Raw genomic sequence first — 25,671 nt, 5'->3', positions numbered from 1 at the left:
GATTTGTTATATATAAAATGAAGAAAAATATTACAATAATGATATGCTTACTCACAAACTTACTAATCGTTTTACTCACTTTTGTTAAAATTACATATGGTATCCGTACTATGCTTATGGTACCCGTACTATGTTTTATATTTATAAAGGTGAGTGAGGCGGTTAATAAGTTCGTGAGTAAGCATAACATTATTGAAAATATTACGCGTCAGTTAATATTTATATTTTGATTTATTGTTGGTGGGGGGTCTCTCATTGTTAGGGAGACAAGTTATACAATTTAATATAATTAGACGAAAAACTGAGTAGAATGGAGCTACAACTAATTTAACTTGCATAGAGAAAAAGTGAGTGAGATCGAATCTATAATCTTTAACCCAAATACCCTCATATTAATTGAAAATTTTCAGTGGGGGCTCGTGGTCCCTTAATAGGTCTATCAATGCCTACTATCGTTACTCTTAAGTCAAACATTTTGCCACACTCTTGTCACTGTCTTTGTCTCTAACGTTGAAACTTCTCCGTTTTGGTTGATTCTCATATACTATGAATTCAAAAAGATTACTTAATAATAAAGTCATATCAATAAAATCACACCTCATATTTTATTCAAGTAAGTAAAAATACATATGTAATTGCCTCACAAAAATAAATACAGACGGACATTATATTGTAGATAAATGTAATGGTGTACATTAGCTCTTACTTGGCTTAAACAATTCTAAAGTCTGAATAACAGTCAAGACAAGTGCTAAAACTGCACCAATAAAAGCAAGAACCGTCCAAGGGCTAGAGAAATGAGTATGCAACCACTCTGCCAACCAAATCTTCAACCTGTTTTTGTAATGCTTTTCTATTCCATCTTTAACAGCCGCATATGCATATGGGTGTGACACCAAATTATCAGCTATCTCATTAAAAAGATCAGCAACTTGTTGATCACTCCCCAGAAAATTCAGAAGTATACCTTTTGATCGAAGCTCTTTAACATCTTCCGCATGGTCAATAAGCGAATCCATCAGGCATATGTATGAAGAAACTCCAAAATCGTCAGGACCATTGGGGCTGGACTCGTATGCTACCATGTTTAGCAGCATAGACTTCGTTGAATCATCAATGTATATTGGTGGAAGTTCCAGTTTTGCGAGATACCCGGGTTGAAAAGCAACGTCTGTGAATTTGTTAGTCTTGCTAGGCCTGAAATGGATTCCCACCTCCTTGAGCTCCTTCACTGACCGGCATGAAAACCAATTAGTAGGCTTTTGAGACCAAACGGATTTTACAAAGAGATCGGAGCGCACAAGGTCAAGAAGATGAGCAGGTTCATCATCTGATGTTCCTGCTTTTTCCTTTGCATGTTGCTCTTCTTTTTTCCAAAAATATAAATTACAGGGAAACTTTTTCTTGTAACTTTGAGGAGGAAGACTACGGATGTTTGTAAAAAATTTATTTAACATTGCCTTCTTTTCGGTTTCATCTCCGAACTTGACGCTCAATTTATTGACGACTTGAAAAGGAATTTGATTTTCCAGTAAGAACAAGTCTCTTTTAACGAGAGCTATCATGTTGCTTTTCATCTTCAAAGCCTCTTGTTCATCTTCAAAGCCTCTTGTTCATCTTTTGCAAGGCAGTAGATGAACCGGAGGATGAAGCAGGCATCAAGAAACATCATCTGAGAAAACTCCTCTTTGTTGAACTTGGCGACGGAGCTCTGGTCAGTGTAGCATTTTTTTGTAGCTTCCGCCACGCACCTGACCTTCTGATACAACTCTTCCAGCAACTTCAGGTCCCCATCTACAAACTGGAGCGCCATTGTACGTTTGTGCCGCTGCATTAACTCAAGCCTGGTATTTCCAGAGTGGTAAGGACCGATTGAAACCACCAGAGGATCATAGCAACCACTGTTATCTTTAACCTCACGAAGCATTGCTGAACTCTCTCTATCTTCGCCCGGATCACCTCTTGCTGATTCTGCAAGCTTTCGCCATTCACGAAAGATTCAAGCCACATTTTTTCATTCTCAGAAAGAGGACCTGGTGGATTGTCACCATTTATAAGGATTACAATACTCTCTAATTGATTCTCACCACCACCTGCTAGGCTGCTGCTGGAACCGGCTTCTCTTTCTCCCATTATTACTCTCTGTATTTCAAGTAAGGTTTGGTTATGTTATCAGTTTAGCAAGTCCTGAGCTGCTTATAAATTTGATGAAACAAACTAATCATAATTCGTAAGTGACAGTCTACTTGTGATTTGAAGCAAGTATCTCAACTTTTCTCTGTTATCAAGCTTGGAATTGCTGCTGCTACCAGTTTTAAAGAATAACCACTTTAGAAAGTGAGAATAATTATGTACCATATTATTTATAAGTACGACTTTGGACTGTTTTATAATCTTTAGTTCGAAAAAGAGTTTCCTTTAATTTATTCTAATATAAGGGGTGATGGCCTCTGTTAGGAACGATTGGGGATTGAAAAAAAGAACGAGAAGGAAGAGGAAGAATTTGGGAGGGGAGTTGACACGGAGAAGAGACTAGAGATTTTGGGTTATAATTGCCTTGAACTTTTATTCATCAATCTCACTCTTTAAATAAGAGTTTTAACACTTATCCAATACCTTATTTATGGAATAAAAAGACTTGCAAATATTAGACTTGAATTAAAAGACACACATGACACCAGACTTGAATTAAAAGACAAAACATGACTCCCTTTCAATCCAAGAGACGAGCTGGTATCTTCACAGTCCGCTTGGGCCTAGCTGCAACGGCGTCAGATTCCATAGGTGAATTATCCTGGACTGGTATGGCTGCAACATTCCCTATCGGTTGAGAAATGGCCTTGTCCTCAAGGACGGAAATGACATAATCTTCCCAAACTTCCCAGGAAGCATCCTCCAATGGCAAGTGCTCCCATTGAACAAGAACCTACTTGACAGGGACGCCGCGGCGGATGACCGAACATTCAGCCAGCAGGGCTAACGGTTTGTGAATAGGGCGATTCAAGACAGTAGATTCCAGCAAAGGATGGATGGTGGTGGTCGAACCTGCATGAAACGGTTTGAGTGGGGAGCAATGAAAAACTGGATGAATTCTCGACCCGGGTGGTAGTTTAAGTCGATAGGCCACTTTGCCCACCCATTCAATAACTTCGAATGGCCCATAATACCGGAGACTCAACTTGTGGGAGGAGCGACAACCAATAGAAGTCTGACGGTATGGATGGAGTTTGAACAAAACCTGGCTGCCAACTTCAAATTGCATGTCCTTCACCTTGTTGGTATTTGGCCGGAGAACTCTAAGAAAGAAAAGGAGAAAAAATGCTGAAAGTGAACTTTTTTTCATTATACTGTAACTTGAAATATATACACAACAAGGCTTACTGTTTTACCAACTACAACAACCATTCAGACTTTAAATTTTAAAAAACAAAGTTGGCAACTTAATACAAGCTTATCTTACGCTGATTACACCTAAACATGTCACAAAATTAATAACTCCAGCGCAACTCCAGCAGCTTCAATTTTGGCAGAAAAGGAAGGAATGCATCTGCTGCTTGGCGCCAAGAACTCATTCCAAAAACAAACTAACTTAACTGAATTTTCCAGCAAATTATCAATGCTTCAACACTCCTCCTTGATAATTTTGCTGGAAACACCAAGTCTGATCCTGAAGCTTTCAAACTTGGTTTTAGATAATCCCTTGGTTAGGATGTCAGCCACTTGATCATCACCATTGCAGTGGACCAGTTTTACTTCTCCTTCCTGCTCAGCTTCTCTCACTGCATGGAACTTGATCTTTATATGTTTAGTTCTCCCATGATGGACTGGATTCTTAGCCATAGCCACAACTGATTGATTATCACACATTATCACAGTAGGATGCTTCTGTTTCAGGTTCAAATCTTCCAGAATTTTTCTCAGCCAGACAGCCTGATTCACAGCAGTTGCAGCTGAAATGTACTCTGCCTCTACTATGGATTGTGCAACCGTTTCTTGTTTCTTCGACATCCAGTAGATTGCACCATGATTCAGGAAGAAAGTATACCCTGAAGTGCTTTTCATGTCCTCCACTGAACCACCCCAGTGACTATCTGAAAAACCGATTAAACCAAAGTCTTCTGACCTCCTGTACCATACTCCAAGTTGGCGCTCCCTTTCACATACCTGAGCACTATTTTTGCAGCTCTAAAATGTGTTTCTTTGGGCTGATTCATAAACCTGGACAATAGGCTAGTTGCAAACATGATGTCTGGCCTAGTTGCTATAAGATATAACAAACAGCCAACCAAGCTTCTGTACTGTCCCTCATCAACACTTTCTGCATTTCATCTTTTGACAGCTTCAGATTTGGAACCAGAGGCACATCCACTGATTTGCAATTTTCCAGATTGAACTTCTTCAACACCTCAATCGCATACTTCTCTTGATTAACAAAAATCCCAGCTGAACTTTGATGAACCTGCATTCCAAGAAAGTAAGCCATTTCTCCTAAATCTGTCATCTCAAACTCATCAAACATGGACCTCTTGAATTCTTCAAGCTGAGTTTGCTCGCTCCCTGTCACAAGTAAATCATCAACATACAAGGAAATGATCATAATATCTTCATCAATCTCCCTAACATACAATGTATGTTCATTTGGACTTCTTACAAATTCCAAATTTAGCAAGTGATTATTTATTCTACTGTACCAGGCCCTAGGTGCTTGTTTCAGGCCATATAAGGCCTTTCTTAGGAGATACACTTTGTCTACCTTTCCCCTGACTTTATACCCTTCTGGTTGCTCAACATATATCTCCTCATTCAACCATCCATTAAGGAAGGCATATTTGATGTCCAGCTGAAATATTTTCCATGAGAATTGGGCTGCCACTGCAAGTAGTAGCCGGATTGTGTCATGCCTTGCAACTGGTGCAAAGGTATCCAGAAAATCAACTCCATACTACTGAGCAAAGCCTTTGACAACCAGCCTTGCTTTGTGCTTAAGGACTGAACCATTTGGATTGAGCTTCTTCTTGAAAATCCATTTAACTTAGATCACTTTTCTGTTTTGAGGTCTGTCCACCAAGTTCCAAGTTTGATTCTTTTCAATCATTGCAAGCTCCTCCTTCCTGGCCACTCTCCACACCTCTGATTTTGCAGCCTTAAAGTAACATGTTGGCTCAAGTAAGGCCATGTTGCATCTCTCATAAACCTCAGCTAAAGGTCTGGTACCTCTAACTGAAATTTCATCTTCCACATCACTCTCAACATCATCAAAAATCTGCTCATGTACAGCTTCTGTCTAGCCTGGTTTTGTCTCTACATCAGGTTTGTTTTCTTCCCAATTCCATACTCCATCCTCATCAATCTTGACATCCCTGGAAATCTGAATTTTTCTGGTTTCTGGAACATATACCCTGTAGGCTTTAGATTGACTGCTATAGCCTATAAGAATGCCAATTAAGGCCTTTTCATCCAGTTTAGACCTTTTTGCTGTTGGGACCAAAACATAGCATATACTTCCAAATATTTTTAACCTATCTACTGCTGATTTAACTTCGTACCATGCTTCATAGGGTGTTTTGTTGTCCAAGGCTTTTGTGGGAAGCCTAGTGGGAAGCCTATTGAGCAGAAACACTGCTGTATTAACAACTTTTGCCCAAAATTTCTTTGGCAATCTCTTCTCAGCTACCATGTATCTAGCCATCTCTACAACTGATCTGTTTTTTCTCTCACTGACTCCATTTTGCTGTGGAGTGTAGGGGCTGCTGTATTGATGCTTAATTCCAGCATCTTTGCACACTTGCTTAAACTCTTGAGAAGTGTACTCTGTACCATTATCACTTCTCAAGATCTTTATGGTTTTTTCTGCCTGATTTTCCACCAGTAGCTTGAACTGTTTGAATAGACCAGCAGCCTGTCCTTTTTGCGTCAGAAAATACACCCAACACATCCTAGAATAGTCATCAATGAATAACACAAAGTATCTACTTCCATTTAATGACAAGGTTTCCATGGGACCACATACATCTGTATGGATGAGTTGCAATTTTTCAGTTACTCTCTAGGTTTGATTTGCGGGAAAGGATTGCCTACTTAACTTGCCAAGTTGACAAGCTTGGCACATGGTATCACTCTCCTCTAATTTTGGCAGGTTATGGAGCAGCTTCTTGGTCTGAATTTCTTTGAGACCTTGGTAATGGACATGACCAAGTCTCTTATGTCATTTCACAAATTCATCTACCTTTACACTGTAGGCCCTATGTTTAGTTTTTTTTAGTTTGATGGGAAAGCTTTTTCCCACCATTTTCACTCTCATTAACTCACACCCCTTACTATCTAAAATTTGACAGATTTGATTTTCAAAATGTAAAACATAATGGTTTTCTAACATTTGTCCTACACTTAGGAGGCTTTGAGTAATTTCGGGTGCATAGAGTACATTTGAGATGAGTTTTGTACCTATGGAGGTTTGGATTGCAACATCTCTCTTCCCTTTTGCTTCAACATAATCACCATTTGCCACTTTAATCCTGGACCGATGTGCTGAGTTCAATCTCACAAAATCCTGCAGATGTGGTGTCATATGGTTTGTACACCCACTATCAACCAGCCAGCCAGCCATCACCGCAGGTTGGTGGTGCACTACAAGAGGCCATAAACAACTATTTTACTCCTTGTTCAGGTTGCTAGTCCTTTGTCACTTGTGCTTGCTGTTAGGACTGCTCTCTCTTGCTCTTACACACCCTCTTTATATGGCCAAACTACTTACAAGCTCTGCATTGTATTCCTGGCCTAAACCAACATTTTTTTTCAGAGTGCCCCTTCCTTTTACAGTAGGAACAAGGTGGATATTCTTTCATCCCACTTGGTTTTCCCTATTGGCCATTACTCATTTCTTGTCCTTTCTTTTCACTAGCATACCTCCTGTTATTCCCTTGAACTGGTTTGGTTTTGTAAGTTGCCATCATTGCACCTTCACCAACATCTTCTTGCCTCAAGAGCCTTCTTTGCTCTTGTGTATGCAATGCATGAACCAGCTCTGTGAGTGTAACCTGTCCCATGTCTCTTGAGTCCTCTAAAGATGAGATTTTGGACTCAAATCTTTCGGGTAGGCTGACCAGGACTTTCTCCACCACTCTCATATTAGTCAACTCCACTCCTAGCAGTCTTATCTTGTTTACAACACCCATTAACCTATCAACATAGTCCTTGACCTTCTCTGATTCTTGTATCCTTTGCATCTCAAATTCTCTCCTTAAATTGAGCACCTGCATGTTCCTTGTTGTGGTGCTGCCCATGTACTCCTCTCTTAGCTTATCCCATGCCTTTTTTGGAGTCTCATATGCCATGATCCTTGTAAATACAAGGTCTGTTACAGCAGCATGAATGTGGGAGAGAGCTCTTGGTGCTTTGGCTGTTTCTTCCTCATGCAATCTCATTTGGTTCAGGGTAGGATTCTGTCCTAATAGAGGTGGCTGCCTGTTTTCTTCCACATACTGCCACAGCCCCTGACCCCGGAAGAAAGCCTTCATCTTTACAGCCCATATGTGGTAGTGCTCCCCATTGAATACTGGAGGTGACATCAGGGTTGATTGAGCAGCCATTGTTTCAAGTTTTGTGTTTGACACAGGGTAAACAAGAGTGCAGATGCAGGTTGTTTTAGGCTGAAAATGGGAGGTGTTCTTGAGTTGAGGTTGATGATTGAATGCAAGAGAGATTTCAGGTTGTTTTGGTGTTAAGCTCTGATACCATTTGTTGGTATTTGGCTGGAGAACTCTAAGAAAGAAAAGGAGAAAAAATGCTAAAAGTGAACTTTTTTTCATTATACTGTAACTTGAAATATATACACAACAAGGCTTACTGTTTTACCAACTACAACAACCATTCAGACTTTAAATTTTAAAAAACAAGTTGGCAACTTAATACAAGCTTATCTTACGCTGATTACACCTAAACATGTCACAAAATTAACAACTCCAGCACAACTCCAACGGCTTCAATTTCGGCAGAAAAGAAGGAATGCATCTACTGCTTGCTTCAACACCCCTGCACAATAAGCTAATAAAGATGGTAGTTTCCTGCTGAATGTAATCTCAAATGGAGTCATACCAGCGAAGGACTGGAACGAGGTGTTGTAATGGAACTCCGCCCAACTAAGGATTTTGGACCAATGGCTAGGCTACGCATGCACAACAGATCAAAGATATTGCTCGAGACAATGATAAGCCGAACTGAATTTTAGTTCTATCCCTTGCATGGTAAAGAGAGATTTCCAGAATTTACTTACGAAGATGGGGTCCTTATCGCTGATAATAGACTAAGGCAGTCCATGTAGTTTGCCAACTATGTCCTAGAAAACTCGAGCTATTGAAGAAGTTGTGTAATGAGGAAGAAGAGCTGCGAAGTGAGCTCCTTTGGAGAAACGATCCACAACGACAAGGATTGCGATGAAACCACTAAAATTTGGAAGATGGGTCACAAAATCCATAAAGAGGTCCACCGAAAGCATTGTAGGGGGAACAATTGATTGCAATAGGCCATAAGGTGAGTGATTTGTGGGCTTACATTTCTGAAAAGTTGCACAATTTTGCACATAGTGTTTGTGTTGATGCAGTGATACCTTACTGGAAATGCATCAATATTACAAGTTTTAGTTGGAACCTTTTTGGAGCCTGTTGAAGTTAGTTTGCTACAGTTGGTTTATCATGCATGGCTGCATTATTTTGGTGTATTGCAGTTGAATGACTTAAGCGTAATTAAGTTAGTAATATGATGTATTTTGAGTATGAATTATTGGTTGTTAAAATTTAAATTCAAATTTGTATATGTCTGAAGTAGTTGTTTAACAGTGGATAGTTGTTATGCTGCTATATATATTGTCCAGTTTGAATGAAAGAATCAGACTTTTTGCATATAAGTTTTGTTACTCTTTTTCTTTCTTTTGCATTCTCCGGCTAAGAACCATCAAATGGTATCAGGGCCACCTACAAAAATCTGAAACTTATTGCATCCAACCATCAACGACAACTTAAGAACTCCTTCGATTTTTAGCTAAAATCAGTCTGCATCTGCTCATCTCTTTTCTGCATCAGACACGAAAAAAAAAAAAAAAACAGAGACATGGCAACTCAATCTGCTTTGATTTCACCACTGGTGTTCAATGGGAAACATTACCACATATGGGCTGTTAAGATAAAGGCCTTCCTCCGAGGTCAGGGGCTGTGGCAGTATGTGGAAGAAAACAGACAACCACTTCCATTAGGACAGAATCCTACCCTAAACTAAATGAGATTGCATGAGGAAAAAACAGCCAAGGCACCGAGAGCTCTCTCTTATATTCATGCAACAATGACCGATGTTGTGTTCACAAGGATCATGGCATATGAGAATCCAAAGGAAGCATGGGACAAGCTGAGAGAAGAGTACATGGGCAGCACCACAAGAAGGAACATGCATGTGCTTAATCTAAGGATAGATTTTGAGATGCAAATGATACAAGAATCCGAAAAAGTCAAGGATTATGTTGATAGATTAATAAGTGTTGTCAACAAAATAAGGCTGTTGGGAGTGGAGTTGACAGATAAAAGAGTGGTGGAAAAGGTCTTGGTGAGCTTACCAGAGAGATTTGAGTCCAAAATCTCTTCCCTTGAGGACTCTAAGGACATGACTCAGATTGCTTTGACTGAGCTTGTTCATGCTTTCCAAGCTCAAGAGCAAAGAAGACTCTTGAGGCAAGAAGATACAAGTGAGGGAGCAATGGTAGCAAATAAAAAAGGCAAGCATGCACAAGGACAAAATAAGAGATATGCTAGGGATAAAAAGGGGAAAGAAAGAAGTAACAAACAGTGGGAGAAACCAAGTGGAGTGAAAGAGTATCCTGCCTACAGTCACTGCAAAAAGAAGGGATATTCGGAGAGGAGGTGCTGGTTTAGACCAGAGATACAATGTAGAGGTTGCAAACAATTTGGGCATATAGAGAAGGTTTGTAAGAACAAGGGAAGCCAGCTAACACAGTAAGCTCAGGTTGGAGAAGACCAGCAGTAATGTCAAGAGGCTGAACAGCTCTTTGTGGCCTCTTATTGCACAACACAAGCCATCAATGAAGCTTGGCTTATTGACAGTGGTTGGTGACCTGCAAAGTTTTATCAACTGGACAGCTCATACATTTCCAGAGTTAAAATTAGAAATAGTGATTTTGTTGAGGTCAAAGGCATAGGAGATGTGGCTATCCAAACTGGATTAGGTACTAAAATTATTTCTCATGTCTTGTATGTGCCTAAGATTAGTCAAAACTTATTAAGTGTTGGGCAAATGTTAGAGAAAGGTTACTCTCTACATTTTTCAAAACCGGGCATGCATCATAGTAGATCCTAATAGAAATGAATTAATGTATGTAAAAATGTTGGGAAAAAACTTCCCTGCTGAGTGGAAAAATTCCAGCAACTTAGCCTTATCATCTAGGCTAGAAGAGTCTGAAATTTGGCACAAGAGACTTGGCCACTTTCACTACAATGGCCTCAAAGAGTTAAAGAACAAAAATATGGTCCTGGACCTACCTGAGATTGAAGAGAAGAGAAGTCTCTATAGTGCTTGCCAACTTGGTAAGTTAAGTAGGCCACCATTTCCCTCGGATCAGACCTGGAGAGTAACAACAAAACTCCCACTGATCCATACTGATGTTTGTGGCCTATGCAGACTGAATCCATTAGTGGAAGCAGGTATTTTGTGCTCTTTATAGATGACTTCACATGGATGACATGGGTATACTTCTTGAAGCAGAAAAGTGAAGTACCTGTTGTATTCAGGAATTTCAAACTGCTGGTGGAGAATCAAGTTGGAACAATGATTAAATCCATAAGAAGTGATAATGGAACAGAATATACATCAAAGGAATTTTGTTCAATCTATCAAGAGGCTGGAATTAAGCACTAGTTCACTACACCTTACACTCCACAGTAGAATGGGGTCAGTGAAAGAATAAATAGAACCATCATGGAGATGGCAAGGTGTATAACGGCAGAGAAGCAGCTTCCTAAAAGGTTTGGGCTGAGGCTGTCAATACAGGAGTCTATCTCCTGAACAGACTACCGACTAAGGCAGTCAAGGGCCAAACTCCAGTTAAGGCCTGGAATAGAATTAAACTAGCAGTGAACTACTTGAAGGGATTTGGGAGTGTATGCTATGTTATGATTCCAGCAGGGAAGAGAACAAACCTTGATGATAAAGCTGAGATTGGTATATTCATAAGATACAGCAGCCAATCCAAAGGGTACAGAGTATACATCCCTGAGTCAAAGAAAATTGTGATAACGAGGGATGTAAAAGTGGATGAAAATGCAGTGTGGAATTGGGAGAATAAAAAGATTGATGTTGACTCCAAGCTATAGTAGCCAACTGAGAATTTGATTGAAGAAGTTGAAACTGAAGAGGATGAAGAGCCTTCGGTTAGAGGGACTAGAACCTTGGCTAATGTATATGCAAGGTGTAATGTGGTAGTGCTTGAACCAAAAAATTACGCTGAAGCTGTTGAGTCAAAAGCTTGGAGGAGTGCAATCTAGGAGGAGATATCTACGATATAGAAAAATAATACCTGGAGGCTTGTTGACAGACTTGGAAATAGGAAAATAGTCCGAGTAAAATGGATTTACAAGCTGAAGATTAATCCTGATGGTTCAGTCTATAAGCACAAGGCAAGACTTGTGGCTAAAGGCTTTGCACAGCAGCAAGGGGTGGACTACTCTGACACATTCGCTCCGGTGGCTAGACATGACACTATCAGGTTACTCCTTGCTATGACAACCCAATTTGGTTGGAAAATTTTCCAACTTGATGTTAAGTCAACATTTCTGAATGGCTGCTTGAGTGAGGAAATCTTTGTAGAGCAACCTGAAGGTTACCTGGTGAAGGGTGAAAAAGACAAGGTGTATTTGCTGAAGAAGGCCTTGTATGGCCTAAAGCAGGCACCTAGAGCCTGGTACAGCCGTATAAACGATCATCTAAGCAGCCTAGGATATGTTAGAAGTCCTAATGAGCATACACTATATGTTAAGGAAGCTAAAGGTGAATTGATTGTGATATCTTTGTATGTGGATGATCTATTGATTACAGGAAGCAATGCAGATCAATGAGTTAGTTTAAGAAGTCCATGCAATCTGAATTTGAGATGACAGATTTGGGGGAGATGACATACTTCCTTGGTATGGAGATTGTTCAGTCCAACAATGAAATTTTTGTGTGCCAAGAAAAGTACGCAAATGAGGTACTCATAAAGTTTGGCATGGAAAATTCCAAACCTGCAGACACTCCACTAGTTCCTAATTTGAAGTTGAGTAAGAATGATGGTGAACTGAGTGTGGATGAAGGATTGTTCAAAAGTCTGGTTGGATGCTTGCTGTACTTAACAGCCACATGACCAGACCCCATGTTTGTTGCTAGTTATCTCTTCAGGTTTATGAGTTGTCTAAGTGAATTGCATTATAGGGCAGCCAAGAGAGTGTTAAGATATGTGAAAGGGACCTCCAGGCTTGGCATTTGGTACAAAAGGTCTGAAAATCTGGTCTTGTTAGGCTATACTGACAGTGATTGGGGAGGGTCACTTGATGACATGAAAAGCACCTCAGGTTATGTGTTCTACATCAAATCTGGTGCAATTAGCTGGCTATCAAAGAAGCAGGATACTGTGGCATAATCCACAGTAGAGGTAGAATATATTTCTACTGCGGTAGCTGTGAATCAAGTTGTTTGGCTTAAGAAAGTCTTAGCAGATTTGAAGTAGAATCAAGGAAGTCCAACTCCAATTTTGTGTGACAACCAGTCTGTTGTTGCCATGGCGAAAAATCAAGTTCTTCACATGGCGAAAAATCAAGTTCTTCACGACAGGACCAAGCACATTAAGATAAAGTTCCATGCTGTAAAGGAAGCTGAATACAATGGAGAAGTTACTTTGATTCACTGCCGAGGTGAGGACCAAACTGCAGACATTATGACCAAAGCATTGCCTAAAGTCAAGTTTGAAGAACTTAGACTCAAACTTGGTGTTTCCAGCAAAGGTATCAAGGAGGAGTGTTGATGCAGTGATACCTTGCTGGAAATGCATCAATATTACAAGTTTCAGTTGGAACCTTTTTGGAGCTTGTTGAAGTTAGTTTGCTACAGTTGGTCTAACATGCATGGCTGCATTATTTTGGTGTATTGCAGTTGATTGGCTTAGGAGTAATTAAGTCAGTAATATGATGTATTTTGAGTATGAATTATTGGTCGTTAAAATTTAAATTCAAATTTGTAATTGTCTGCTGTAGTTGTTGTAACAGTGGATAGTTGTTATGCTGTTGTATATATTGTCCAGTTTGAATGAAAGAATTAGACTTTTTGCATATAAGTTTTGTTACTCTTTTTCTTTCTTTTGCATTCTCCATCCAAGAACCATCAGTTTGATGTCGTTTCGGACGCCTTTCCAAGTAAAATATGCACAAATATGCTGGGTAGTCAGTCCGTCGAATGCCAGCATGACCACCTTGTAAAGAGGAATGGTATTCATGCAAGATCTTAGGAATAAGAGCTGACTTGGCTAGTAAGTAGAGTTTGCCTTGAAATAAAAGCAATTTGCCAATAAGCTTCCACTGCGGCTAGTTGCCAGGATTGTTTTGAAGCGCGTCTATGATTTGCTTAGCATACTGATCCTGGACCAATTCTTCTTCCAACACAACGATATCAGAACTAGTAGGATAAGACAGTGAAAACAATTGTCCAGTTGCGACTGGGGCCTCCAAGTCTTGTGCTTGGGAGAGGGCATTAGAGGCATCGGGCTTGTACACGATAGTGTAGCGGAATCCTAGTAGTTTAGAGAGAAATTGTTGTTGCTTGGGTGTTTGAATCGTTTGTGTCAGCAAGTTGTGTAAGCTCTTGTGATCAGTCTGAATAAAAAACAAATATTGATGCCATTTTGCCACGATTGATGTAATGGCAAACATCTCCCGAATGTAAGTTGATTTCCCTTGCATTGTCTTCGACAGTTTACGGCTGTAGAAAGTAATAGGGTGATGATTTTGCATAAGTACTGCACCAATGCCAATGCTGGAGGCATCAGTTTCAAGCACGAAGGGAATAGAAAAATTAGGCAGAGCCAGAATTGGGGTATCAATCATAGCTTCTTTGAGTGCGTGAAGGCAGCCATTGCATGGTCAGTCCAAAGAAAGCCATCCTCTCATAGGAGATCAGTGAGAGGAGCAGCAATTGAGGCGTAGTGTTTGACGGAATGTCAATAATATCCTGTGAGACCTAAGATTCCTCTCACTTGACGTTGAGAAATTGGAACCGACCAGTCTTTGACGACGAGAAGTTTTTTTGGATCGGGAGCAACCACCGCGGCAGAGATTAGATGCCCCAAAAAATCCACGTGTATTGACCAAATGAACACTTAGAAATTTTAGCAAAGAGGTTGTGAAGGCGGAGAACATCAAGGATAGCATGTAGGTGCGCTCTTGATGGTCCCTTAAATCCTGACTATAAACCAGAATGTCATAAAAAATAAAAAATAACCACAAATCTACGAAGAAAAGGACGAAATACCTCCTTCATTGTGGCTTAGAACATGGCTGGGGCGTTTGTAAGGCCAGAAAGGCGTGATGACGAACTCAAACTGCCCATGATGAGTGCAAAACGCTGTTTTCGGAATGTCAAGGATGGTAGCAGCATTGAGAGCATGATAATCCACAAAAAAACGCCATGTACTGTCCTTCTTTTTAACCAATAAGACCAGGGAGTTAAAGGTCAACTGGCTAAGACGAATGATCCCCAAGGAAAGCATTTCTTGAACCATCTTTTCGATCTCATTCTTTTGGAAATGAGGGTACAGATACGACTTCACATTAATTGTCGTAGTACCTTCTGTCTATTGGATACGATGGGTAAAAGACCGCACAGGAGGCAGCTCGGTAGGACTAGTGAAAACATCTGCAAACTCGTCTATAATTGGTTAGAGCACCTCCTCGGTTGGCAATAAAGGTGCTGATTCGACTGCCAATTGAGAAAAAAACATTTTCTGGAGAAACCCATAACCCCATGAAGCAGAAGGAAACACTGTTGGTGGCAATCAATTTATAGAACTAAGAAGGAGAAACCTAACCAGAACAGATGGTGTGAGCACCTTCCAAAAGAACAGGGCGATCGTGCCATTGAAAACTCATCATAAGACCAGCATAATTAGTTATGATGGTTCCTAAGGCAGCAAGCCATTACACACCCAGCAGTGCATCTGCCCCTTGCAAATCCAAAACAAATAAATCCAATGATAAGGACCAATTGAAATCACTATAGGATCATAGCAGCCACTGGTTTCCTTAAACCCGCGAAGCATCCTAGAACTTTATCTTTGACCACCTTCTTTTTGTTTAATCACCTCCTGCTGATTCTTGCAGCTTCCACCTTTCACGACAGGTTCAATCCACCTTCTTTCACCCTCAGAAACAAGAACTACACTCTCAGTCACTTCTAATGGTGTTGATTTTGGTACGGAATTGGGTTTCAATTAAACTGTAAAAGGCCATAAGGCAAGATCTAGTATCAGATTTATTTTTAAACATATAAACCCATGTTGTCCGAGAGTGGTCATCAACAATTGTAAGAAAGAAACGTGATCCATCTACTGCAACAATGGAGTTGGGACCCCATATATCACAATGGACAAGATCAAAGTTATTTAAAGCAGAATGTGCAGAAGTTGGGAAAGAGACACGCCGTTGCTTAGCCAAAGGACAAATTGAACATGGTATTTGATTATGAAATGTTTGATTGTGTGTTATAGTGGAACAGTGATCAGTGATATTAGAGGATGAATCATCTTCTTTGCGAGCGTCGGCCATTGATCGGTTGCTCTGATACCATGAAACAAAGGAAAATGAAACAGAGGAAGACAGAATTGTAGAGAGAAATTTCCTCGTGTCTATTATGAATAATGCCAATGATACAAATATATACAATAACCAAAGAATATTCTAACAAACTTATCCTATACAATGACAGCACTGCCCTTTATGTACAACTCATAAACAGAGTAACAGAATTCAGGTAACCATGCCATCCTTCTCTTTGTTGACGTGGTGCTGTGATGATTCATCCTTCTCTTTGTTGACTTGGTGCTGTGATGATTCATCCTCTAATACTAACTCCTCCGAGGAGAGATAAATAAAAAATGCATCAATCAAGATAACATAATTTTCCAAATGTGGAGACATTAGTAATATAATATTTTCACAACTCTAATTCCATTTCTAGAATCGGTTTCTGCAACATCACAGACATCAACTCAATCAAAACAAAATACAAACAACTGTTACTGGATCAAAAATTTTAACATCACACAACAAAACAAGATCAGTCGATGAACATCTCAACATCACACAATTAAATATGAAAAGAAACAAAACTACAAGAAGATCACACAAATTTCATAGAAAACAAAGAAAAGAAAATACCTGAATTGAGTTACGTTTTGAAAGAAAGATGACCAAAAATAGAAGAGGATAGGAATAGAGAGATGTGGGTTGTGGAGCATTTATAGAAGTAGAGTTAGTTTTGGTAGTGTCACCTGAAAGCATCCTAACAGTCGGCCATAGCAGACACTTTATGAATTTGGAGAGTTTGGTTGGACGTGCACTCAAGGTGATCTTACCGCTTTCTTCTAAGTTGTTAAGGTTTCCATGTGCCCATTGAGTAATAAGCCCAAAGCCATTCACATGAAGCCATATACAATTGGACCCAAATGTCAAATATGAAGATATGAGCTTCAGCCCATAGTTGAAGAGTGATAATTAGATCATTTACTGAACATCTAGGTCCACAACTTTCTCTCGTAACTTTTGACATCGTAGTTCGCAATTGGTCAACTTTCAATTGAGTAGGTGAGACCCATAGCAAGCAGACGAGACCCATTTGTGAATTGATCAATTACGAACTCTCACGTTAGGGGATGTAAGAGAAGATTATAAGATTGAGTTGTAGAGCTAACATTACTCTTACCATAATTTGGTGAAGGCACTAATTGCATGTAGATGGTCGGGTCATGATTTAATCAAACAAAAATGTTACATGTACAAAAGTTATACCAAAATTGTTTTTTCAAGTGATGGTGTAATTCTATGTCTTATTGAGATATGAATGAAGTGATGATTTGGTAAATAATACAGCAATGCCGAATAAAATATAATTTCACTAGGGATGTGAATTTCCGAATATACTTTAGAATGTGTAATGTCACTCTTATAGCGTTAATATTGGTATTGATACTATATATTATTAAATATCACAATATATAACATAAATAGTTTAATGAATTAAGTATTAATAGAAGATGAGATTAATAAATTAAACTGATTTTTTATATATAAAATGAAAGAAAAATATTATGTATTAGTTAATATTTATATTTTGATTGATTATTAATATATATCATTGCCCTCACTCACAAAATTGGCGGGGTCTCTCACTAGTCACCGTTAGGGGGATAAATTATACAATTTAATATAATCTGAGGAAAAATTGAGTGGAGTGGAGTTATAACTAATTTAATTTACATAGAGAAAAAGTGAGTGAGATCAAGTCAAAAACTTTAACCCAAATACCGTCAAATTTGGTGCCACAACCATATGCATATGCGGCTGTTAAAGATGGAATAGAAAAGCATTAGAAAAACAGGTTGAAGATTTGGTTGGCAGAGTGGTTGCATACTCATTTCACTAGCCCTTGGATGTTTCTTGCTTTTATTGGTGCAGTTTTAGCACTTGTCTTGACTGTTATTCAGACTTTAGAATTGTTTAAGCCAAGAAAGAGCTAATGTACACCATTACATTTATCTACAACATAATGTTCGTCTGTGTTTGTTTTTCTGGGGCAATGACATATGTATTTTTGCTTACTTGAATAAAATATGAGGTGTGATTTTATTGATATGACTTTATTATTATCAAGTAATCTTTTTGAATTCAGGAATATTTCACTTTTAATTGGGAAACATTATAGGATTTCTAATGCTTGCAATTGTTACCATATATATAAAGTATATGAGAATCAACCAAAACGGAGAAGTTTCAACGCCAGAGACAAAGACAGAGTGTCAAGAGTGTGGCAAAATGTTTTACTAAAGAGCAACGATAGTAGACATTCATAGACCTATTAAGGGACCAGTGGGGACTCGTGACCCCACAGGTTTTTTAAAATTAATTTGAGGGTATTTGGGTTAAAGTTTATAGATTCGATCTCACTCACTTTTTCTCTATGTAAATTAAATTAGTTATAACTCCATTCTACTCAGTTTTTCATCTATTTATATTAAATTGTATAACTTGCCCACCAACAATAAATCAAAATATAAATATTAACCAACGCATAATATTTTTCTTCATTTTATATATAACAACTCAGTTTAATTTATTAATCTCATCTTATATTAATACTTGATTCATTAAACTATTTTTGTTGTATACTATGATATTTAATATAGTATATAGTATCAATACCAATATTAGAGTTATTAATTTCTTTTATTATGATTTGATTTTTTAAAATATTTCTTTCAATTTTAAAGATATAAATGTATGAAATAAATAAATGAAAAGAAAGATATAAGATTTACTTATATTATTAACTAATCTTTGTAGTAATTTCTACTAACTTCAAGTCATATCCTACAAAAATACTTTAACACTATAATGAGTGAGATGGGGAATGGAGAAAGCCTCCCTGCCCCTAAACCGATGAGAAATTTGTTAGAGTTTGTGAACTCTAGTTAATGTATAGATAGCCATTTTTAAAGTGTAGTGAAAGTTTTTACTAAATTGATTAATGATTATCAAGTTAAGCGTGAATCGACAATCATAAATAATAAATGTAAAACATACCAGCATATACATGGTTCGGCTAGAACCACTCTTAACCTACATCCATGGGATCTCATCCAGATCGAAGCAAATACACTAAACAACAAATATTACAAGATATAGTTCAAAGTTGATTTTAGCTACAGTAAAGAGAATTCCCTATTCTAGCTACACTAAACATCTCCCTCTGAATCTCTAATGTCTTGTTGCTCCAAGGACCTCTTCATGTTAAGAACATGCCCAAAGAACACTTGAGCTCTACTCAAGCTTCACACGCCAAAGCCACGCTCCAGCATCAACAAGAACCAAGTTCCAGCCACCATTCAACAAGTACATGAGATGATGCAAGTTTGGCCCAATAACATAGCATGAACCTTCTAACGGAAAACACTTTCTAAATATTTCATAGCACAAGCAAATAAAATATCAAAAGGTTTGTCACAAATGCGCAAGATTAAAGATAATATGAAAGAGTTTTCTTGCTCAACAATTTGTGCCAAGTTAGCAAACAAGGGCCGACTCATGTTTGTCCAAATAAGGAAAAGATTCCAACTTTAATTTTAGACCACAGCCAAATCGGAAAAACATGGTTTTTCCTTGGACCACAAAAGGATTGGCTAGAACGTCAATATCCAATCATCAATAATCGAAATAACTATAACCCTTTTTTATCTTTGATTCCCTAACTCGTCTGAGAAGAGATAAATAAAAAGTGCATCAATCAAGATAACATAATTTTCCAAATGTGGCTTAAAATCTAGACATTAATAATATTTTCACAAACTCTAATTCCATTTCCGGAATCGGTTTCTGCAACAAAACAGACATCAACCCTACATATTATTTCAAGTGAAGCATAATTCTATGTATTATTGAGATGTGAATGAAGTGATGATTTGGTAAATAATACAACAATGCCGAATAAAATGATAATTTCACTGAAGATGTGAATTTCTGAATATACTGTAAAATGTGTAGTGTCACTCTTATAATGCTAATATTGGCATCTATACTATATATTATTAAATATCATAGTATATAACAAAAGTTGTTTAATGAATCAAGTATTAATATAAGATGAGATTAATAAGTTAAATTGATTTGTTATATATAAAATGAAGAAAGATACTATGCATTAATTAATATTTATATTTTGATTTATTATTATTATATATAATTGCCTCCACTCACAAAATTGACGGGGTCTCTCACTAGTCACTATTAGGGGGATAAGTTATACAATTTAATATAATCAGAGGAAAAATTGAGTGGAGTGGAGTTATAACTAATTTAATTTACATAGAGAAAAGGTGAGTGAGGTCGAATAAAAACCTTTAACCCAAATACCATCAAATTATTGAACTTTTTTTTAGTGGGGGGCTCATTGGTCCCTTAAACAGGTCTATCAATGCCTACTATAGTTGCTCTTTAGCAAAATATTTTGGCGCACTCATGACATTGCCTTTGTCCCTCGCGTTAAAACTTCTCCATTTTGGTTGATTCTTTTATACTTTATAAATAATAATTGCAAGCATTATAAATCCTATAATGTTTCCTAATTAAAAGTGGAACATTCTTGAATTCAAAAAGATTACTTGATAATAATAAATTCATATAAATAAAATCACACCTCACATTTTTTTCAAGTAAGTAAAAATACACATGTAATTGCCTCACAAAAACAGCTACAGACGAATATCGTAGATAAATGTAATGGTGTATTAGGTAATACTTGGCTTCACCGATTCATAAGTCTGAATAACAGTCAAGACAAGTACTAAAACTGCACCAATAAAAGCAAGAAGCGTCCAAGGGCTAGAGAAATGAGTATGCAGCCACTCTGCCAACCAAATCTTTAACCTGTTTTTGTAATGCTTTTCTATTTTATCTTTAACAACCGTATACGCATGCTGGTGTGACACCAAATTATCAGCTATCTCATTAAAAAGATCAGCAACTTGTTGATCACTTCCCAGAAAATTCAGAAGTATACCTTTTTTCCGAAGCTCCATTACGTCTTCAGCATGATCAATCAGTGAATCCATCAAGCATATGTATGAAGAAACTCCAAAATCGTCAGGACCATTGGGGCTGGACTCGTATGCTACCATGTTTAGCAGCATAGACTTTGTTGAATCATCAATGCATACTGGTGGAAGTTCCAGTTTTGCGAGATAACCGGGTTGAAAAGCAACGTCTGTGAATTTGTTAGTCTTGCTAGGCCTGAAATGGATTCCCACCGCCTTGAGCTCCTTCACTGACCGGTATGAACACCAGTCACTACAACCGGGAGGAGGCGGTTTAGTCAAAACGGTTTTGTCGAAGAGATTAGTGCGAATGAGGTCTAGAAGATGAGCAGGTTCACAATCAGATGTTCCTGCTATCACATCTTGTGCACCGTCTCTTCGCCAAAAAGCTAAATTACAAAGAAAAATGTTCACGCTTTTCTTGTTACTTTGACGACGAAGACTACGAATATTTGTAACAAACTTATTTAACATTGTCTTAGTCGTTTCATTTCCGAATTTTGACTTGATGCTCAAATCATTGAGGAGTTGAAAAGGAATTTGATTTTCCAGTAAGAACAAGTCTCGTTGAACGAGAGCTATCATGTTGTTTTTCATCTTTAAAGCCTCTCGTTTTTCTCTTACAATGCAGTTGATGAACTGAAGGAGGAAGCAGGCATCAAGAAACATCATCTGAGAGAACTCCTCGTTGTTGAACTTGGCGACGGAGCTCTGGTCAGTGTAGCATTGTTTTGCAGCTTCCGCCACGCACCTGACCTTCTGATACAACTCTTCCAGCAACTTCAAGTCCCCATGTACATACTGGACCGCCATTGTATGTTTGTACCGCTGCATTAACTCAAGCCTGGTATTTCCAAAGTGGTAAGGACCGATTGAAACCACCATAGGATCATAGCAACTACTGTTATCTTTAACCTCACGAAGCATTGCTGGAACTCTCTCTATCTTCGGCCAGATCACCTTGTGCTGATTCTTGAAGCTTTCGCCATTCACGAAAGATTCAAGCCACATTTTTTCATTCTCAGAAAGAGGACCTGGTGGATTGGCACCATTTGTAAGGATTACAATACTCTCTAATTGATTCTCACCACCACCTGCTAGGCTGCTGCCGCAACCGGCTTCTCTTTCTCCCATTATTATTATTCTCTGTATTTCAAGTATAGTTGGTTATGTTATCAGTTTAGCAAGTCCCGAGCTGCTTATAAATTTGATGAAACAAACAAATCGTAAATAACAGTCTACTTGTGATTTGAATCAAGTATCTCAACTTTTCTCTGTTATCAAGCTTGGAATTGCTTCTGCTACCAGTTTCAAAGAATAAACACTTTAGAAAGTGAGAATAATTATGTACCTTATTATTTATAAGTACGACTTTGTAATGTTTATAATCTTTAGTTAGAAAAAGAGTTTCCTTTAATTTATTCTATTATAAGGTGATGGCCCCCATCACAAGAACAATATGTACGACATCTTCTTATGAACAAATTAATTAAGCAAGTAATCTATAGTTGGTAATATTTTCAGTTGCATTAATATTTAAAACAAAAAGTAGTACAATCATCCAAAAACAAAAGAAAAGGTTGAAAATATGTATTTAAACAAATTTAGCTACAAAGATCTTATCTTCAAATCTAATAAAAAACTTGTAATAGAGAAAACGATGCTGCCTTTAACGTATTGCTAATTGTATGTTACTGTTAACTAAAAGTCTTCACACCCTTGACCTGATGTTTCTTCAATCACAAGCCTCTCACCTTCAACAGGTATATATATATATATATATATATATTTCATGGTATAAAATAAATAGGCATTCGAAACGAGTACATGCTCAAGCATCATTATTGACCAACTCCATACCAATTGTGATTCATTTCAGTATGAAATATAATTGAAAGTGATTTGATTGCTTTCTAAAAACTCCATTATGGAACCCTCAAGGATTCCGGCCTCACTGTACCCACACACAGACACTTTACTTGAACATCCTATCTAACTAGGTTCCCTTTTGAGAGGTATGTAACATGTGGGCTGCAGAATCAAGCAGGGGGCATTCCAATGGCAATAGCTACCTCAAGCAAGGCATAAAGCAAAGAACATAGTCATATAAGAACTTCCTTTACTTATTCATAAATGAAAGTACGGTACATAAATAAATCTTCTACAAGGAAATTTATCATCTCAAAAAACAATAAATAGAAAAGTGAAACATATACCAACGCTATTTCCTCTAACCATTCACTATATATCATCATGGGTGTTTAAAAAGTACAAAATTTCAAACTAATAATAAAGAGATGAAAATCACCATGAATTAGCTATAGGACAGCAGCAACAACAGCAACATTAATTAAAATCGATCCCACGAAGTCCACCCTTCTTCAATTCATGAACATCAGCGATAGTAGTCCCATCAGGTGAAGCAACATCATCTTTAAGAATTAGTCACCACTCATGCTGCTTCCAATACCTGCAAAGAAATACTTTAGTTGGCTGTGCAGAATGATTTTAAAATAAAATTATACTAATTCTGAAGCTTAAGAAAACAGTTACATGAAAGAGGTAAGAAACTGGAAAAAACATAAACCCAGAAATATAAAACTGAAGAGAAACAAATGAAAAACTCACTTCATAAAATTTTACTCATTGTTGTGCGGTAAAAATAGTCAGCCCGGGATTAGTTAAGGAGCTCGGGGTACAGCTCTTTCCAGGGTGTACTGATGTGCAAATTAAATACTCGCAAGCGCACGAATCACTAATAGCTAGCGATAAGTATATTTCCAAGGTCGATCTCTTGTGAAATTACAGTGGTCTAAATTCTTAATTTATTTTCTTTAATAACTAAAATAAACAATTAATTAAATCCTAAACACTCTAACCAAAAGATTGATGAGATTAATCTAAAATAAAACTACAAATTAATGAATGTAATCTGTTGAATGTAAACTGAATCAATGAGAGTGATAGTGGGGATTTAGCTAACTTCTCAATTAAGTATTGGAATATTTGGCAAATAAAACAATTAAATCTTAAGTTCAGATTGTTGAATTTTCCACTAAGCCATTGAGAATTCCATTGATCACATTTATTCTCCGTTTATAACTAACTAATTAACTTATATGATCAAGTTGTTAACTAATTAATCACAATCTGCACAAGGAAATCACAACAGCCATCCAAATCAAAACAATGATCATGTATTCAATTTGAACTCTTGTTTAATAGAGCTTAATTAAATTTTAATTATAAAAAGTAGTTGACCAGTTAACAAATTATAATTAAGATCATGAAGAACAATTAAACAAGAAACAATCTAAAAACTTTCATAAAACAAATCACCAAATACCCAACACAATCATGATAGTTAAACTAAACTCCCACAATATATTTAGTTGCTCATAATCAAACTCAAACCAATGAATTCAATGAATGAAAAACTAATCATATTGCAAAATAAGATGTAACTGAAAAGAAATCACCTAGAAATCAAAGTAGAATGATCCTCTTCCTTCTCTCTCTTGTTAAAAACTCACAATTTTCTCACACTGAAGACACACTCTCAAAAACGTAAAGACCATAAAAAAAATCCACACAAATCTAGTCTCTTGTGTTAAAAGTATATATTTATGGCCTAGGGTTTTTAAGGGTATGATTGGGAATAAAACAAATAATAAATCGGGTAAAACTAACAAAAATTCATGCACTTAAGGGTCCCGGATGCTCACTGCAGCGATCATCAATTGACTTAATGTTTAAATTCCCAAAACATGTTCACTGTGGCGAAAAAAATGGTTGCTGCGGTGATCATCCTGCAATGCACCTGATATCTTTAGAATTTGACAAAATCATCAACATAAGAATTGTAACTCTATGAATCAGCTTTCCAACGCCACAAGAATCATCCAATTCAGAGTTCCACAGCTCAAGGTTCAATCAAGATACTGAAGCATGTTCACAATTCAAGAAAATTCCAGGATTTGAATCTCATCTTCAAAGCACCATAACTTCCTTGTTTCAACTCCGATTCTCAATCCATTTGCATGATTTTTTCCAAATGCATTCCAAAAGCTCATGTACCTTCAAAATGGTAGAAACCACCTCAAAGTAACATATTCTTAAAGTAAAACACACAAATAACAGCTAAAAACATAACAAAAATACTATGACAACTATTGATTTATCATGTACATTGAGCTTGGGGACAGAGACGAACCAAGGAAAGCGTGAATGGTCAATAAGCATATACGAGCTCGACATTTGGCAAGACAGAAAGAGGGATCCGCCATGTGAAAACGTCCCTTCACTTGGCTAAATCACTTTACCACATATAAACTACTTACCCCAATCGACGACATGTAATCAAGCAAACTCCACATGCCTTTCATGTAGTTGAAACTAAAGGGTAGCCTATAAGGGCACCTACGCCCAAGAGGGACACCATCATTCTCTATGGGGAAGGGGCATGTGACCGCTAACCACTGTGTGACATATGACAACCCCCAATTGCTGCACTTGTCATCATGGCAGTTCCAAGGTTATGTTTAAATAAAGAAGACAACCGAATAAAAAGGGGTTCCAAAAAAATCTTATGTAACTCAATTCACATTGACATTTGAATAAACACAGTAGTGGACGTAGGCTCTGTTTATTTTTCAGTCAAACCACTCTAAAAACATTCTGTTTTTGCATCATCATTGGGGAGACCCATCACCATCATAACCATCACGATGCATGGATTAGCCCATCTCTACTAACTCCCTAAAGTCATGCTCACATCCTACTCGGTT

At 37.6% G+C, this 25,671-nt stretch overlaps 5 protein-coding genes across 5 annotated transcripts; 1 reads left to right on the top strand and 4 right to left on the bottom strand.

Annotated features, from left to right (window-relative positions):
- Positions 1–461: 461 nt before the first annotated feature.
- LOC116135496 (UPF0481 protein At3g47200-like) lies at positions 462–1,565 on the bottom strand. Its single transcript, XM_031421212.1, has 2 exons — positions 707–1,565; positions 462–544 (listed from the first exon to the last, which is right to left on the bottom strand). Exons 1-2 carry the CDS (start codon positions 1,563–1,565, stop codon positions 462–464), a joined length of 942 nt encoding a protein of 313 aa, XP_031277072.1.
- A 14-nt stretch (positions 1,566–1,579) lies between these two features.
- On the bottom strand, positions 1,580–2,133 carry LOC116135495 (UPF0481 protein At3g47200-like). The gene is made up of 2 exons (XM_031421211.1): positions 2,070–2,133; positions 1,580–1,971 (listed from the first exon to the last, which is right to left on the bottom strand). The coding sequence occupies exons 1-2, from the start codon at positions 2,131–2,133 to the stop codon at positions 1,580–1,582; spliced, it is 456 nt and encodes a 151-aa protein (XP_031277071.1).
- A 4,727-nt stretch (positions 2,134–6,860) lies between these two features.
- On the bottom strand, positions 6,861–7,589 carry LOC116135494. Its single transcript, XM_031421209.1, has one exon. It carries the CDS (start codon positions 7,587–7,589, stop codon positions 6,861–6,863), a length of 729 nt encoding a protein of 242 aa, XP_031277069.1.
- A 4,559-nt stretch (positions 7,590–12,148) lies between these two features.
- Positions 12,149–12,673, top strand: LOC116135493 (uncharacterized mitochondrial protein AtMg00810-like). Its single transcript, XM_031421208.1, has 2 exons — positions 12,149–12,378; positions 12,466–12,673. The coding sequence occupies exons 1-2, from the start codon at positions 12,149–12,151 to the stop codon at positions 12,671–12,673; spliced, it is 438 nt and encodes a 145-aa protein (XP_031277068.1).
- Positions 12,674–20,578: 7,905 nt separating this feature from the next.
- LOC116135491 (UPF0481 protein At3g47200-like) lies at positions 20,579–22,018 on the bottom strand. Its single transcript, XM_031421207.1, has one exon. The coding sequence runs from the start codon at positions 22,016–22,018 to the stop codon at positions 20,579–20,581; it is 1,440 nt and encodes a 479-aa protein (XP_031277067.1).
- Positions 22,019–25,671: the final 3,653 nt, after the last annotated feature.

This window comes from Pistacia vera, unplaced genomic scaffold, assembly GCF_008641045.1.
Source record: "Pistacia vera cultivar Batoury unplaced genomic scaffold, PisVer_v2 Contig30, whole genome shotgun sequence".
In the NCBI taxonomy this organism is placed as follows: domain Eukaryota; kingdom Viridiplantae; phylum Streptophyta; class Magnoliopsida; order Sapindales; family Anacardiaceae; genus Pistacia; species Pistacia vera.
The sequence above is the reverse complement of the archived record's forward strand: the minus strand, read 5'-3'. Positions and strand labels throughout refer to the sequence as shown.